This window comes from Apostichopus japonicus, chromosome 20 (genome assembly GCF_037975245.1).
Source record: "Apostichopus japonicus isolate 1M-3 chromosome 20, ASM3797524v1, whole genome shotgun sequence".
NCBI lineage: Eukaryota > Metazoa > Echinodermata > Holothuroidea > Aspidochirotida > Stichopodidae > Apostichopus > Apostichopus japonicus.
In genome coordinates this window covers 18,691,927-18,705,309 of record NC_092580.1, presented here as the reverse complement: position 1 = coordinate 18,705,309, position 13,383 = coordinate 18,691,927, and the positions used below count along the sequence as shown (strand labels likewise).

General features: G+C 34.4%; 1 protein-coding gene across 4 annotated transcripts in view; it reads left to right on the top strand.

Moving 5' to 3' along the window:
- The window catches only part of LOC139961922 (adhesion G-protein coupled receptor G7-like), a 26,769-nt gene extending 13,386 nt beyond the window's left edge, over positions 1-13,383 (top strand). For all 4 annotated transcript variants that reach the window (XM_071961616.1, XM_071961615.1, XM_071961618.1 and 1 more), the window contains 9 exons: positions 2,440-2,555; positions 4,164-4,307; positions 4,897-5,212; positions 5,948-6,141; positions 6,845-7,024; positions 8,096-8,196; positions 8,547-8,827; positions 9,843-9,909; positions 11,304-13,383. In XM_071961616.1, the coding sequence (XP_071817717.1) occupies positions 2,440-2,555; positions 4,164-4,307; positions 4,897-5,212; positions 5,948-6,141; positions 6,845-7,024; positions 8,096-8,196; positions 8,547-8,827; positions 9,843-9,909; positions 11,304-11,817 (1,913 nt within the window). In that variant the 3' untranslated portion in view covers positions 11,818-13,383. The remainder of the gene's footprint in view (positions 1-2,439; positions 2,556-4,163; positions 4,308-4,896; positions 5,213-5,947; positions 6,142-6,844; positions 7,025-8,095; positions 8,197-8,546; positions 8,828-9,842; positions 9,910-11,303) is intronic.

Below are 13,383 nucleotides of genomic sequence, written 5' to 3'. Positions count from 1 at the left end.
TTTCAAGTTTAGCTTAACACCGAAGTCTTTAAATGGACATTAACGGTATAGTTCGAAATTTTGTATATGTTCTAGTAACTTAACACGAAAGGACAAATCTTGAAGAACAGGATAGGCCTATGGTACATGTCATAGTAGGATAGTGCCTACGGTATCAATACTCGCCATTTATTCATGAAGCAGGATAGGACGGCGTGGGGCTTTGATAATGGGAATCGGAGAATAGGTTGGCTGTGTTACTAGGGCTTCATCAAAGTTTATCAAACTTTCCATGGCAAAAAAAAAAAAAAAACACAATATTTCTCCGTTTTGAGTGCAAGCAATCATCTTAGTTACATCATTATGTTCAAACAAGGACTCAATTGCGCATTGTTTCAACTACATCCCACCCTACTTCAACCTCTCGCAAAAGCTTCAACCACCCAACATGAGAATCGGGCTTCAGCTACACCACGGTCACACCTTCTTCATAAAGACATCTGTCCCTCTCTGTATATGCTTTTGAATGATTTCAAAGCGCCAGGTTAGATTTATTTGGCAGTCTTCTTCCGTATTCGGTGATCTCTTATCTGGTATTATTTCATTATCATTGACTTTCGCGCTGTGTAATTACCTACAAAGACCTGTGGTGTAGGCAATGGTGTAATGTGGATTTTCATCAGATGTGATGATCAGATGTGTAAGAGTGTAAGAGATCAGATGTGTAAGAGACGGATCATGCAGCGCACTGTACATTCAATAGATTGTGCTACAGTTTGACCGAGGGTGACCAGTTACAAATAAAATAAGCGCAGCTGTTTTCATGGTCTGGCTGGGTTGATGTAACTACTTGTGATCTTACAACACACGTGCAGGATGATGGCTTGCCAAAGAACAGTGACTGATGGTACCACAGTAATGATACAAGAGGGAAAGAAACAGGGGCTCGTTTGAATTACTAAAAGTGAAAGCATATTAGGATAGTACAAGGTTGTTGGCTTTTCCGTTTGGACGCCTGTATTACGTCGAGATTTAAGTCTGAACTCGGTTTGAAATTAATGCACATATAGACGTCACCTTGTACTGAACGGTTTTAGATCTTTTATGTAGCCAATAAAATACACTCAACCTTTTCCGATCGAAGTCATTTCAGAATGAAAGCGCTTGAAGTTTAATGCAAACCGGCGTCTCATGTACTATTAGGCAAAAGGTTTGGAGTAAGCCACACCCGTTTATAAGGCAAGGTCAAGCGAAGCCGTTAGTTCGTATATATACTTCTTGTCCATGCTGAGATAGGTATGGACCTTACTTTGTATCTTATTACTGTATTGGTCGAAATACTTTCTAACTGCTGCTTAACTTCATAAAAGAGAAGTTTAAGGTTCCCATTCCAACTGCCGTGACACGGTTGAACATATGATGGATGAACAAATGTTCAGTTCAGTTCAGATCAGATGCATGTTCAATAACTTAAATTTGTTCTATACGTTCATTAAGTACTTGTTTTTGAATGTCTTCAGCATTATGGAAATCAATTTTCGATCACCTCAAAATGTCTGGAAATATCTTTAAGGGTAATCGGCATCTCGATTACTTGGAAATTGCTGGTTCTGAACCTATAAGCAATTTCAGCATGAAATTGGGTCAATACACTTCCTCATTAAAAGCAATCGAGATGTTTACCACCAATCAATCTGAAAACAATTGATGTTAGTATATAAACTGAAATTAGAGGATAACGAGAGAAGTTTCCTCGTGTGTGGAAATAAACATAGTCTATTACGAAAAAAAGGGGACCTCTCTCAATTGAAGCAACTAAACAAAAATATTATACTTGGATACAGACTATTGGTAAAGTGTTACTATATACCCCTCCCTCATATTAACCTCATTGTGATGCAATTAACAATAAGGCAAGTGAAAAAGACGGTTTTTGAGTCTTCCATACATTATATATGGGTTCATACACATAGTCAAATAGTTGGCTATTATAGGCTACCACAATATGATTTCCAAGTTACGCAGAAACTTAAAAAAAAGTTCGAAACTATGAAGATCTACTATATTATAAATAATAGTTAATGTCATTGCTCAATATGCTACAGTATACATATATCCTATCAATATATGAAAAGAATGAAATCTCCACTCTATTCTGAGTTCTCTATAGATGATTCATTATCCTATATTTCTTACGTCGATAGCTATTTGTTTTTACCATTATTACATTATGATAGCATATGTAAACTGCATGGTGTTGTAATGAGACTGCTTAACGCATAAACTGTACCTCATGTTGTGTTGGAACACCCATGGACTATATATTTGTATATATAGTCGGTTAATTCATATAAATTCATTTAATGAAGCATTTTGCAGTGAAACCAGTTTTGTAATTTCTTTCTTTGGCTCAGAAGACTGATCATACCCATTGTTTTGTATTCTTTCTATACCTAATAGCCTTATCTACGTCACATCCGAAGGCTACCAGACTTTGTGAAAAATACACCACTCTGACGTCATTTTGGGGAGAACTGAACATAAACAATTGCCAGGAAGTCTTTCAATCGACGAAGGTAAATTTGGGAAGTTACTTGGGATTTTGTTTTATCTCTTTTGGACGTAACCATAAACGATATATACGCAGACTTTGTTTAGTGCATAATAACCAACGTAACCAGGTAACTTATCTCAGAAACTAATTTAACGGTTTCTTTTTGACCTACTTTGTTCGTTAATAGTGACCATTTTGTAAGAAATTTAATTCAGGTGCAAACAGTTGGAAAGAGCTGATTATAATCTTTTGAGTCTGCCCGACGATTCCGTTGTGAATTTCTTTTTCTTACCCTTTCACGACTTTCCCACGCTTAGAATGTTCCGATGTTCTGTAAAATAGATTGCAATCATTTTTTTGTTGTAAATATTGGTAACATGCTGTCGTGCATGACACTATATGGAACGCGTTAAAGGCAAAATTATGTGCCTACTATTAAAACAGAAAAAGTGGAACCATCGGGTGAAATGTATTATAAAACTGATGTTATAAGACAAAATTTGCTTAAAGGGTTTAAGATAACACTCCTCTAATGCAAGGAATTTAATCTCTTAAAGGTTTGAAACTTCTCAAAGACGTCAATTGGAATAATTTTGTTCCACCTTGCATAGCACCACTTCCCTATCCCTCATTTGCCCTTATCCTCCCTCCCCTCCCCTTACCTACTTTTCCTTCTTAAAAGGTGTCTTTTAATATCCCATTAATTTAACAAATTTCACGAGAAGACGAACGCATATTGAAGCCATAATATACCCCATAGGCTTTACTCTTATCGCAAAAATACTTTATGTTCCGTGACGTCGAGAGACAGGTATAGGAGAAATATGTCAACGGGCTCCCTTCTTGAAATCTTCATATTTTATGTTTTATATTTTTAAAATGAGAATCATTTATTAATTTCCCCATATTTCCTCGGGCCCACAATTGACATGGGGCCTCGTGGTCATTTAGGTCTGCTTAAGTAGGCTTACTCTAAACGAACACTTTATTCACCTCTCACTGCATTGAAATGTTGTCGTCCGGTTTTTGTGGGTTATTACGGAAAGAGTGAGCAATACTTTAAAAGAACAGCGGAACAGTTTTGAGAGTGAAGACGATGGTATAGGAAAAAAGTGATTCGCATGACAGAAAAGGCAAAAGTATATATGATAGACCAGGTGTTCATTGGCAGGACAATTGCACTACAGGAAGTGTTTTTTTTTATTATTGCATTGGGGTGATAATGGCAAATTGTTTGTTTCTCCGAATCTTACAGAAATAGAAGTTTGTTCAGTCATTGTAAAGGAAGGATGCTGATAGTATTTTGACGAGGAGATCATATATAGAATGACCGCATTGAACCAACAGAATTATATTCAAATAGAAATTGTTTTTTATTTACTTTTAAAAGCAACAGTTACATATTTTGAAATATGTGACGAAGACCACGGCTTCAGATAGACAGCCTAGCGTTATTTATAGAGGATAGGATTCTTACTAAAGTTTGTGGCGTTCTACGTACGACCCTGTCCAAATTTTTTTTTTTTTAATTGTTTCGCAATGTTTGTTGACATAGGGATTGACTTATTTAGCACGGTAGGCGATTACGAGATTATAATGTTGTTATATGATCCCAATTATTTCCTTAAAGTTCACGATATTGGATGTCACACCTAACAACGTCTTAGAAACTTCCGAGGTATTGGTCAATATAACCAGCGGAAACGGATCTCTCTTGTTAGACCTGGAGGAAGCCCTTGACAGTATTACCCAAATAAAGAACACCACGTACGAGGTATATTACAATTAAGAAATTATTACACTCTATCTGCATCATTTACAATGTTACAGCTACAATACATGCTGAGAATCTATATGATATGTTCTGTTTATGACATGTTATCAGCCATTGTTAGCTCATATGCTTATTAAAAATTAATTTTTAGTTTGAAACCATGACATAAGAAAGTTAACAAGGAAGGGTGAAGCTTTTTGAAAGGGTTTACGTTAAGGTAATTTACAAACAATCGTATACAACTCTTCCTGGCCAAAAAATTATTTACTATTATGATATTTAATATACACGATACTATAACATATACTTTATGCAATGCACACGATACAATATACAATGTATGATGTATAAGAGAGAGCGGTGAAGGTATATCTAAACAGTACCAAAAATGAACAAATGTCACAAAACTGCCCCGACCGATCCTGATATCTATCCAACCACATGAACTTAAAAGGTAAAGGACACCTACGCATTTACTACTGTGAAACATTCATTTAAGTTTGTTACTCGTTAATTACCAACTTTTCATGAAAACAAAATGCGACACGTTTGTTTATTATTAATGTCATTTGTCTTGTTTTAAACTCAGGTGACGAAAAACGTGGTTACTGTAGTAGACAATGTCATTAGCGCCCTCGATGTGCAGAACAACGAGCGAGTGGCGTCATCCTCCAATGACAATCAAAAGTTTGTGGAGTTTCTCGAGAGGCAGATCACAAATGTGCAGAGGAGCGGAATGGACGTGAACATCTCTACAGACAATTTGAATATCAACTCTTTCAGGATTTCTGATTCTGATGAAAGGTTTAATCTCTATGGCGACGAGGAGGAAGTGGAAGAAGACGTTAGAGAGATGAAGATGTCTTTCCCGTCAGATTTCTTGAGCAAAGCAGCACTGATTGATTGTAAGTATGATCATCTTCACGACAATATTAGATATATTTTCTAATAATCCATTAATATAGAGAGTAACCGATGACTTAAAAAGCCACCATAGTTACAGCAAAGATCATATCTATCGCTTCAAAATAAATGCCACGGGTTGGTCCAGTATTAATAAGAAGATGTTTTCTTGCATACTAATTGTATGTTTAATTACTAAACACACTGTTTGAGCAAATGGTTAAGCCCTAGGCAGTAAATTCTCAACATGTTTCCTTTATACACGTTACAGTGTTTAATTTCTAAACACCGCTAGTGTTTAGCCTTAGTAAGTGTCTTTAAAGTGAAGGCAAAGAATGTTTGGATCTGAACACATGATATTAGAGTGTTTTTGTTGAAAAGTGTCCAATCTCGGTCATTTGGCTACAAATTTGCATAATGATTGTTGTATATATTGTATGTATATATAGTATGTAGATATTTCTGGGATTTCCGGTAGCTCAGCACTTAAATGTCCCCCACAAGTCCTACCAACATCTCAAATTTACTACATCTACACTGCAAGAATGGATATAGATTGGAATTGGTGTATCAATTCACACCCCAAAAAAAGACATCAAGTAGGCGGGCTTCGAATATTCTTGGATGTCCTAAGACAAGCAGATCAATATTTTTAAAGTAGAGTAAAACATATATATAAACAGATTCAGGCTATTTCTAATTTTGGTTTTGTAATTTTTCGTCTTTACTTCCTTTAGCTGACTTTGATTCTAATGAATTATTTGTAACGGTCATCGAATATTTTACTCCGGTTTTATTTGAAAATAACTTTACCAAGAAAGAGGAAGAAAAAGAACTCGCAAGTAACATTTTTGGAATCAATGTTGAAGGACGAGAAGTCAAAGATTTGCCGATAACCTCTCCAATACAGTTCGCCTTTCCTATTGAACAAGTAAGTAAAGCCTAAAAAAACCTAATATATATATATATATATATATATATATATATATATATATATATATATATATATATATATACATATATATATATATATATATATATATATATATATATATATATATATATATATATATATATATATATATTTATTTGTTTCCATTTTCGTATAACAGGACCTTAATATTCCAGCTGGTCGTTTCAATGAAACTAAACTTTTATTTCCAACGCAACAATGACTAAGAAACTACTTGATGTAAATGGATAGAGCCATCACTTAGATCATCAAAAAGGAAAGTCTGACACCCGTTAAGTGTAGGAAAATATTATGTCTATAAACGTAACGCTCGTGCGCAGGAACTTTATCCGATAGTGAGGGCTCTGAACATGTGGAGCTTTTTATTGAACACATGGGCCGGAGAAGCCTATACTTTCGTAAGAAGGGTGCTTACATGCATCACGAAAGAACATTCTCTACCCAGGAAAGGATGAAACTTTGAAATTGGAAAAGGATGCGTATATCTTGCGTACGGGTCTGTGATTTTGTATTGATTTTATGCGTATGCGTCTATATTAGGTTATTTAAAGGGCTAGTAGAGCGAGAACGATTGCTGTTATATGAAATAGGGGTCGTAGGGTAGGAAGATCATGTTGAAATCTTCTCATTAATAACTGTTACTTATTTACCGTCCTCGCAGGTGTTCGAAATCGAAAATGTTACCAGCAATAAAAAATTAGTGTATACATGTTCGCATTGGGACTTTGATCTGAATGAAGGACATGGTGGCTGGTCATCAGAAGGATGCTTTACGACTTACGTCATGTCTAACTCGGTTCAGTGTAATTGCTACCATCTTACCAATCTCTGTGTGCTTGTGGTGAGTAAAGCCATATAAAATGGTTGATTAAAGAATGCCTTTTTACTTAAAATTAATTAATTGTGGTATATTGCAAACCGTGAAGAACATTGTTATCATTTCATGTTGTATTTCTATTTCACTTTTATTTTCGATGCTTAGAATATATGAAAGTTAAAAGCTCCGAAAACTGTTGTCAAATTTTCCGTAACCCATTTCTCGGTCTCGTCCCATAGTTTGCAGACCGCCCCGGTTGGTCAGTTTTTGCTGCATAATTGCAAAATTTGTCAAAGATAAATGGTGTAAAATTGCTTTTCAGTGCTGCTCTCTTGCTCATAGAAAATGTTTAAGCTGAGTTATTAGAATTAATAAAACAATCTATTCATATTTAAATTAAGCTTGTACTGAGGAACCGACCTAGTTATCACCTTAGCCTTAAAGGAGCATTCGAGAAATATATCATGTTTGAAACTGATTAACTTGAAAAATGAAATAGCACTCTTGTTTCACCTGTTTCACCAAACCTTCGTCTTAAGTCATAATTTGAGTTTATTTTTACGTCTCAAAAAACATAAAACAATAACTACTACTGACGTAAAACACCATAAAAAAACACTTCCGGCGATACATTATTCAGATTGGATTTGGATTTGTTGATGTCATACATCATTTCACTCCTTTGAATGCGGCTGTTCTTCTGATCCATTTTTCTCACTTTTTATTGAAATTTAAGATATTTAAATTTCATTAACTCAAATGGTACAGTCTGATGAGACGAGAAATAACCAGTAGTTTATTGAACCTTCTTCAACATCCAAACATTTAAAAAATAATGATGTCAACTGAAAACATGCCAAATTGTCACTTCCGTAGGTCCATTGTGGGACTTTGATAAGTTTCGGGCGGATGTATAGTTCTCTAGTTGTGTTACGGATCCTTTAGTTTCCATACGGGCAGTATATCAGTCGATATCTGCACATATGCATGAACTCTTTTCATATGTTTATAAATGTAAACTTTGCTCAATATTGACTAAACATGAATGTTTTAGAAAAATGTTACACTATTCTTGTTCTCTCATCTTTTCCACAGCACGAATCGCATAGTAAACTCCTGACCTCCATCACCCAGGTTGGATGTTTGCTGTCGGTTGTGGGGCTTGCCATAACCATATTGTTTTACATAATAATGAGGTATGTGAAGACTGCATGCCAATGAATGAGTCATATCCCTATAGGTATATCATTAATAGAGAACACAGTTGTTCTTTCGCTGTAAAGTACAGGCTTTAGGGAACTGCATGTGCTGGGTATATACGAGTACCTGATCTGACTTAGGGACGGTCAAGTTCACAGAGGTCCTGAAGGGACGTCCAAAATCCGAAATTTGTCGAGTTGACCAGTTACATGCAAAAAAAGCGGAATCCAACGATTGAAGTTATTGGAACTATAAAACCAAACTCTCTTAAATCAGATGAATAGGATACTTAGGTCAGCTTATTGCGATATTTATCGTTCTTTATCACATTTTTTTTCTCCTGCAGAAAAATGCGAACAAAGCTACCCCAAAAGATTTTGCTGAACCTCTCTATTGCATTGTTGGGATTTTACTTGGCTTTCAGTTTTGGCATTGAAAGGAGAGAAATGAAGAACAAACTTGTCGAAACTATCGTGTGTTTGTCGTCTGCTGCTGTCATACAGTATCTAGTGTTAGCTTCAATGGCCTGGACGTGTGTGGAGGCTATGCACATGTATCTTCTCTTTGTGAAGGTATCCAAGACAACGGGATCTTATTTTCTCTGTAAAGCAGGGATATTTGCTTGGGGTAAGCTTCGATTTTTGTCTTGTACAACAAAAGAACTGAAACGACATGCAGGGGTCATAGGAAACATTTTAAAGAAAAAACGACGTCGGGAAATGGAGAGCATGATGTAGGGTAGAGAGGAGGGTATATTCAGTGACGTGCACATGATTTAATTTTTTTTGGGGAGGGGGAGGGGGTTCTAAATCTCTCAATCGAATAGATAGTGTCATAACTCTTGCTGGAAGGTAGTCGTGGACTCGAAGGAGGCGTTTAATTCTTCACATTCTGACATTATATAGTCCACGACTCGGAACGTTTCACCCAAACTACTCTCTCCCCTCGTACAAACCACTGTTTGTGGTGATGCTTTGAGTTGAAAGAGTGCAGACATAGAGACAAAAGTCGGCAAGTTAACTTCCAACCAAGTTATCACCCTGTAGCCATGGTAAAATGAAAGAATTTTTTTCTCTTTGGAGTTGACAACTGTATAAATACTTCCTTACCCTTCTAATAAAGCAAGGCTAATATAGGCAAATTACGCGTAAATATCTTCAACATTAAGAACTTGTTTTGATTGTAATTTAAAGTAGGAACTAAGATATTATTTTGGCGTCACGACACCAACAGTGACACATTCTTACCTACAACAAAATAATCCATACTCTGCTGAGAGAAATTTTGCAAGAAAAAAGAGTGTGAAATGAAATAAGTTCATAATACGTGTATGTTCTTGTAAAATTTATTGGGGAAAACAAAACGCAATAAAATCGAAATTACCATTTAATGAAATGTGATGTTTAAATGGTTCATAAACGACGGATGAAGTAGGAATCACACAGTGAGTATACCGTAAGAAACTTCACCAAGATCTGCAGAAACTGACTGCCTTAATTGTTTCAATTTATCAAAAGCAACTACAATATACTATGAAGTTAATGTATTGTCTTAGGACTTTTGTTTCAAGCAAGTATGGCGTTTCCATTTGTTTTCATTTGGATTGAATTGATTAATTTCTTACAAACGTTTTGTCCTATAGGGTCACCTTTCATTATAGTTGGAGCGTCGCTTGCAATTTGGAAGGACGATTACATCGCCGAGTCATAGTAAGTTTGAAAAAAATCAATAAACCATCAAAGATATGAGGGATAGGATAGGATGATGGGCAGGGGATAGGGGGGGGGGGTACAGTATCTGCTTGAGCACCGTGGACTTTAAAAGATGTTTGGTGGTGAAGGGTAGAAACTTGTATACAAACAGTAGTGTGTACAATGGGTTACAGTTCAAGACCAATAAAAGCATCCTATTGTATAAAATGGAGTCGATGTATGATAGGAAGAAGTAGCTAGAGCAGCAGTATTAACACCGTACGGTGTAAAATTGATGAGTGGGCAGAGTTACAACACCAGTTTGGACACCGTAAGGTCTAAAATGTGTTAGGGTGATGGATGTGAATAATATATAAGTATATGTATATACGTATATATATATATATATGTATATATGTATATATATATATATATATATATATATATAATATAAGTATATGTATATACGTATATATATATTTATGTATATATGTATATGTATATATATATATATATATGTATAAATATACATATATATATACATATGTATATATTTATATATATATATATATAATATATATATATATATATGTATATATATATACATATATATATATACACATATGTATATGTATATATGTGAATATATGTGAATAATATATAAGTATATGTATATACGTATATATATATTTATGTATATATGTATATATATATATATATATATATATGTATATATATACATATATATATATATATATATATATATATACATATGTATATGTATATATGTATATATTTATATATATATATATATATAATATATACATATATATATGTATATATATATATACATATATATATATACACATATGTATATGTATATATATATATAATATATAAGTATATGTATATACGTATATTTATATTTATGTATATATATATATATATATATATATATATATATATATATATATATATATATATATATATATATATATATATAGTTGAATAATTATATTCATGTAGTCTTTGATACTTCGTATCATCATAATTTATCTAGCGTTGCATCTATATGTTATACTGGTTACAGGGAGACTTGAAAAGTTAATTTCTTGAAATGACATAATTAAATCATCACCCTGTCGAAGCAGATGTAGAATCATGTATAACACATATATATATATATAAATATATTTATGTAAAAAAACCCAGAGTGTTTAATTTATGATTACATACTAGTATGTATATAAACCTTGTAAGATGTATAAGAAGATATTACACTGAAACTTTTAAAATAGAATATGTGTTATAAATGATTCTACATCTGCTTCGACAGGGTGAAGATTTGTTTATGTCATTTCAAGACATTATTTTTATCATTATTAACATTATTATTAATATTTGTATTACAGTTGTTTCTTGGATTGGGGTCCACCTCTGAGGTATGGTTTCGTCCCAGTCATATTTCTGATGTTCCTCTTCAATGGTGTCTGTTACGTCAGAATCTTCCAACGTTTGGTTTGCTCAAAGGAAATGGGATCTTCGAAAACGTCTTGGCGAGTTGCAGGGTTCAGGGTTATGAACTCTATCGCTATTTGGACACTACTGGGAATGTCATGGGGCTTCGGCTTTATGAGCTTGGCGTATTTTGAGATAAGTGGATACGAAGGGGTCAGCGTATTCGATGTATTGTTCAGCTTAACTCTGTCCCTTAAAGGCTTCGTGATTTTCCTTCTCTTCTGCGTTGGCAACAAAGAATTCCGAGAGATATGGAGGCGCAGTTACCTGCGCGTTTGTCGCCATGGCAAGCAGACGGCCGAAGTTACCTACCCACTGGGAGTCAATTATTCAGAAGACAAAGCGACTCGTTTCTCTGGGCACAGTACTCAACCATCACAAGCCACATGTGCTACAGTTATTCATTAAAGCGTGTGAACACGGTTTTACATCACTTCCTTTTGAATGTCGACGTTACATGTCGCGCGGTATTTAATATCATGATTACAATGAGAAACAGCTTTTGTACATACCCGTGTGGTTATCTTGCCAACTTTGAATGATAGGATGAGCTGTGTGTATCTATATATATATATATATATATATATATATATTATGTATGGTAAAACTGAATGTATAGGCTAGCCTTGCAGTCAGATGTATTTGTGATATATGAATCTTAAATAAAAGTCAGAACGTGCTGGTAGATTGATTCCATTGCCGAAAAACTTGCCGGTGACGTACGCGACGAATACATGTCATTGGATAGTGTATTTTATCACGTGATAAAGAGTGCATGGTACAAAGTGATACAAATTTACCATGCGGAAATCAATCCTACTACTTTGAAAGGTCAACGTACGTGGATGCAAAACATGTCTCTTAAATAATCTAATACAGAAATAACATCAAATTAATAAACGGTAAATTAGGCTTAAATTCCGGTAATGCCTTTCTTGGTTACGGCCGTGTATATGTCGGTCTAGTATAATAGTCTCACAACTTGAAATTTGGTTTAAACATGCTATCACATGCATGGTTCGAGGACAATCGAATATTATTAGCGTAGACGTGTCTTTGCAGCACATCAGTACTAGCATTTTAGTAATGATGATGATTCTCGAATTGATTTGTACATCTATAAGTGAACTAGCTAAAAATGCTTCCAAAGTTCCAAGAAAAAGCAGGGACTAGTTCCGACATAAGATAAATAATATATCAACACAAACAATTCTTGTATATATATATAACCTGAAAACAGATGCTTTGCCACGGGTAAAAAGAAGGCGAAGTTTATTATTCGAAATTTCTTAATACTTTGATATGAGTATGAAGAAGATTGAAAAAATATGGCCCAAGACGTAACATCCAGCCCACCCGGCAAATTAACCACCAGCACAACTATATTTTGTCATAGTTTTATTAGAGCCAACATTTCTTGGACTGCTGAATTAACATCGACGTAAGACTACATGATACTTTCACAGCAGCTGTACATATGCATGCGTATAACCTATTTGGTCTAAATGTTGTTATTGTTGGTAAGTGATAGGGCCTTACCCTATAAATAAACCACATATATCTGGTAGATATGGGGAAAAATTAACTTTACTTGCTTCAATTTAACTCAATGTTTTCCTTGAAATATATATTCTTTTCTTCATAGCTATTTCCCAAGATGACTTTGAAATTTTATGTAAATACTGTCGTTTCCAGCTCATGGTGTAAATTAACTATAGCTTAACCGGCTTTAAGATTGTGTCTTGTAAAAATGTGCGACAGATCTGAACATTCTAGAAATTGATTAACCACTGCTTTACCTAGTCATAGTTTTCTTATTGCTGTATTTGGTGTTTGACCTATCATTTGTTTAATATTTCCTTTCTTGTTCTAATAACGTATATAAGCTGTTTCAGTTTACTATTGCGACCACACTTCTTTCATAATATAAATTATAACATTCAGTTTAGTCAGAAATAAAGTACAGATACGGTA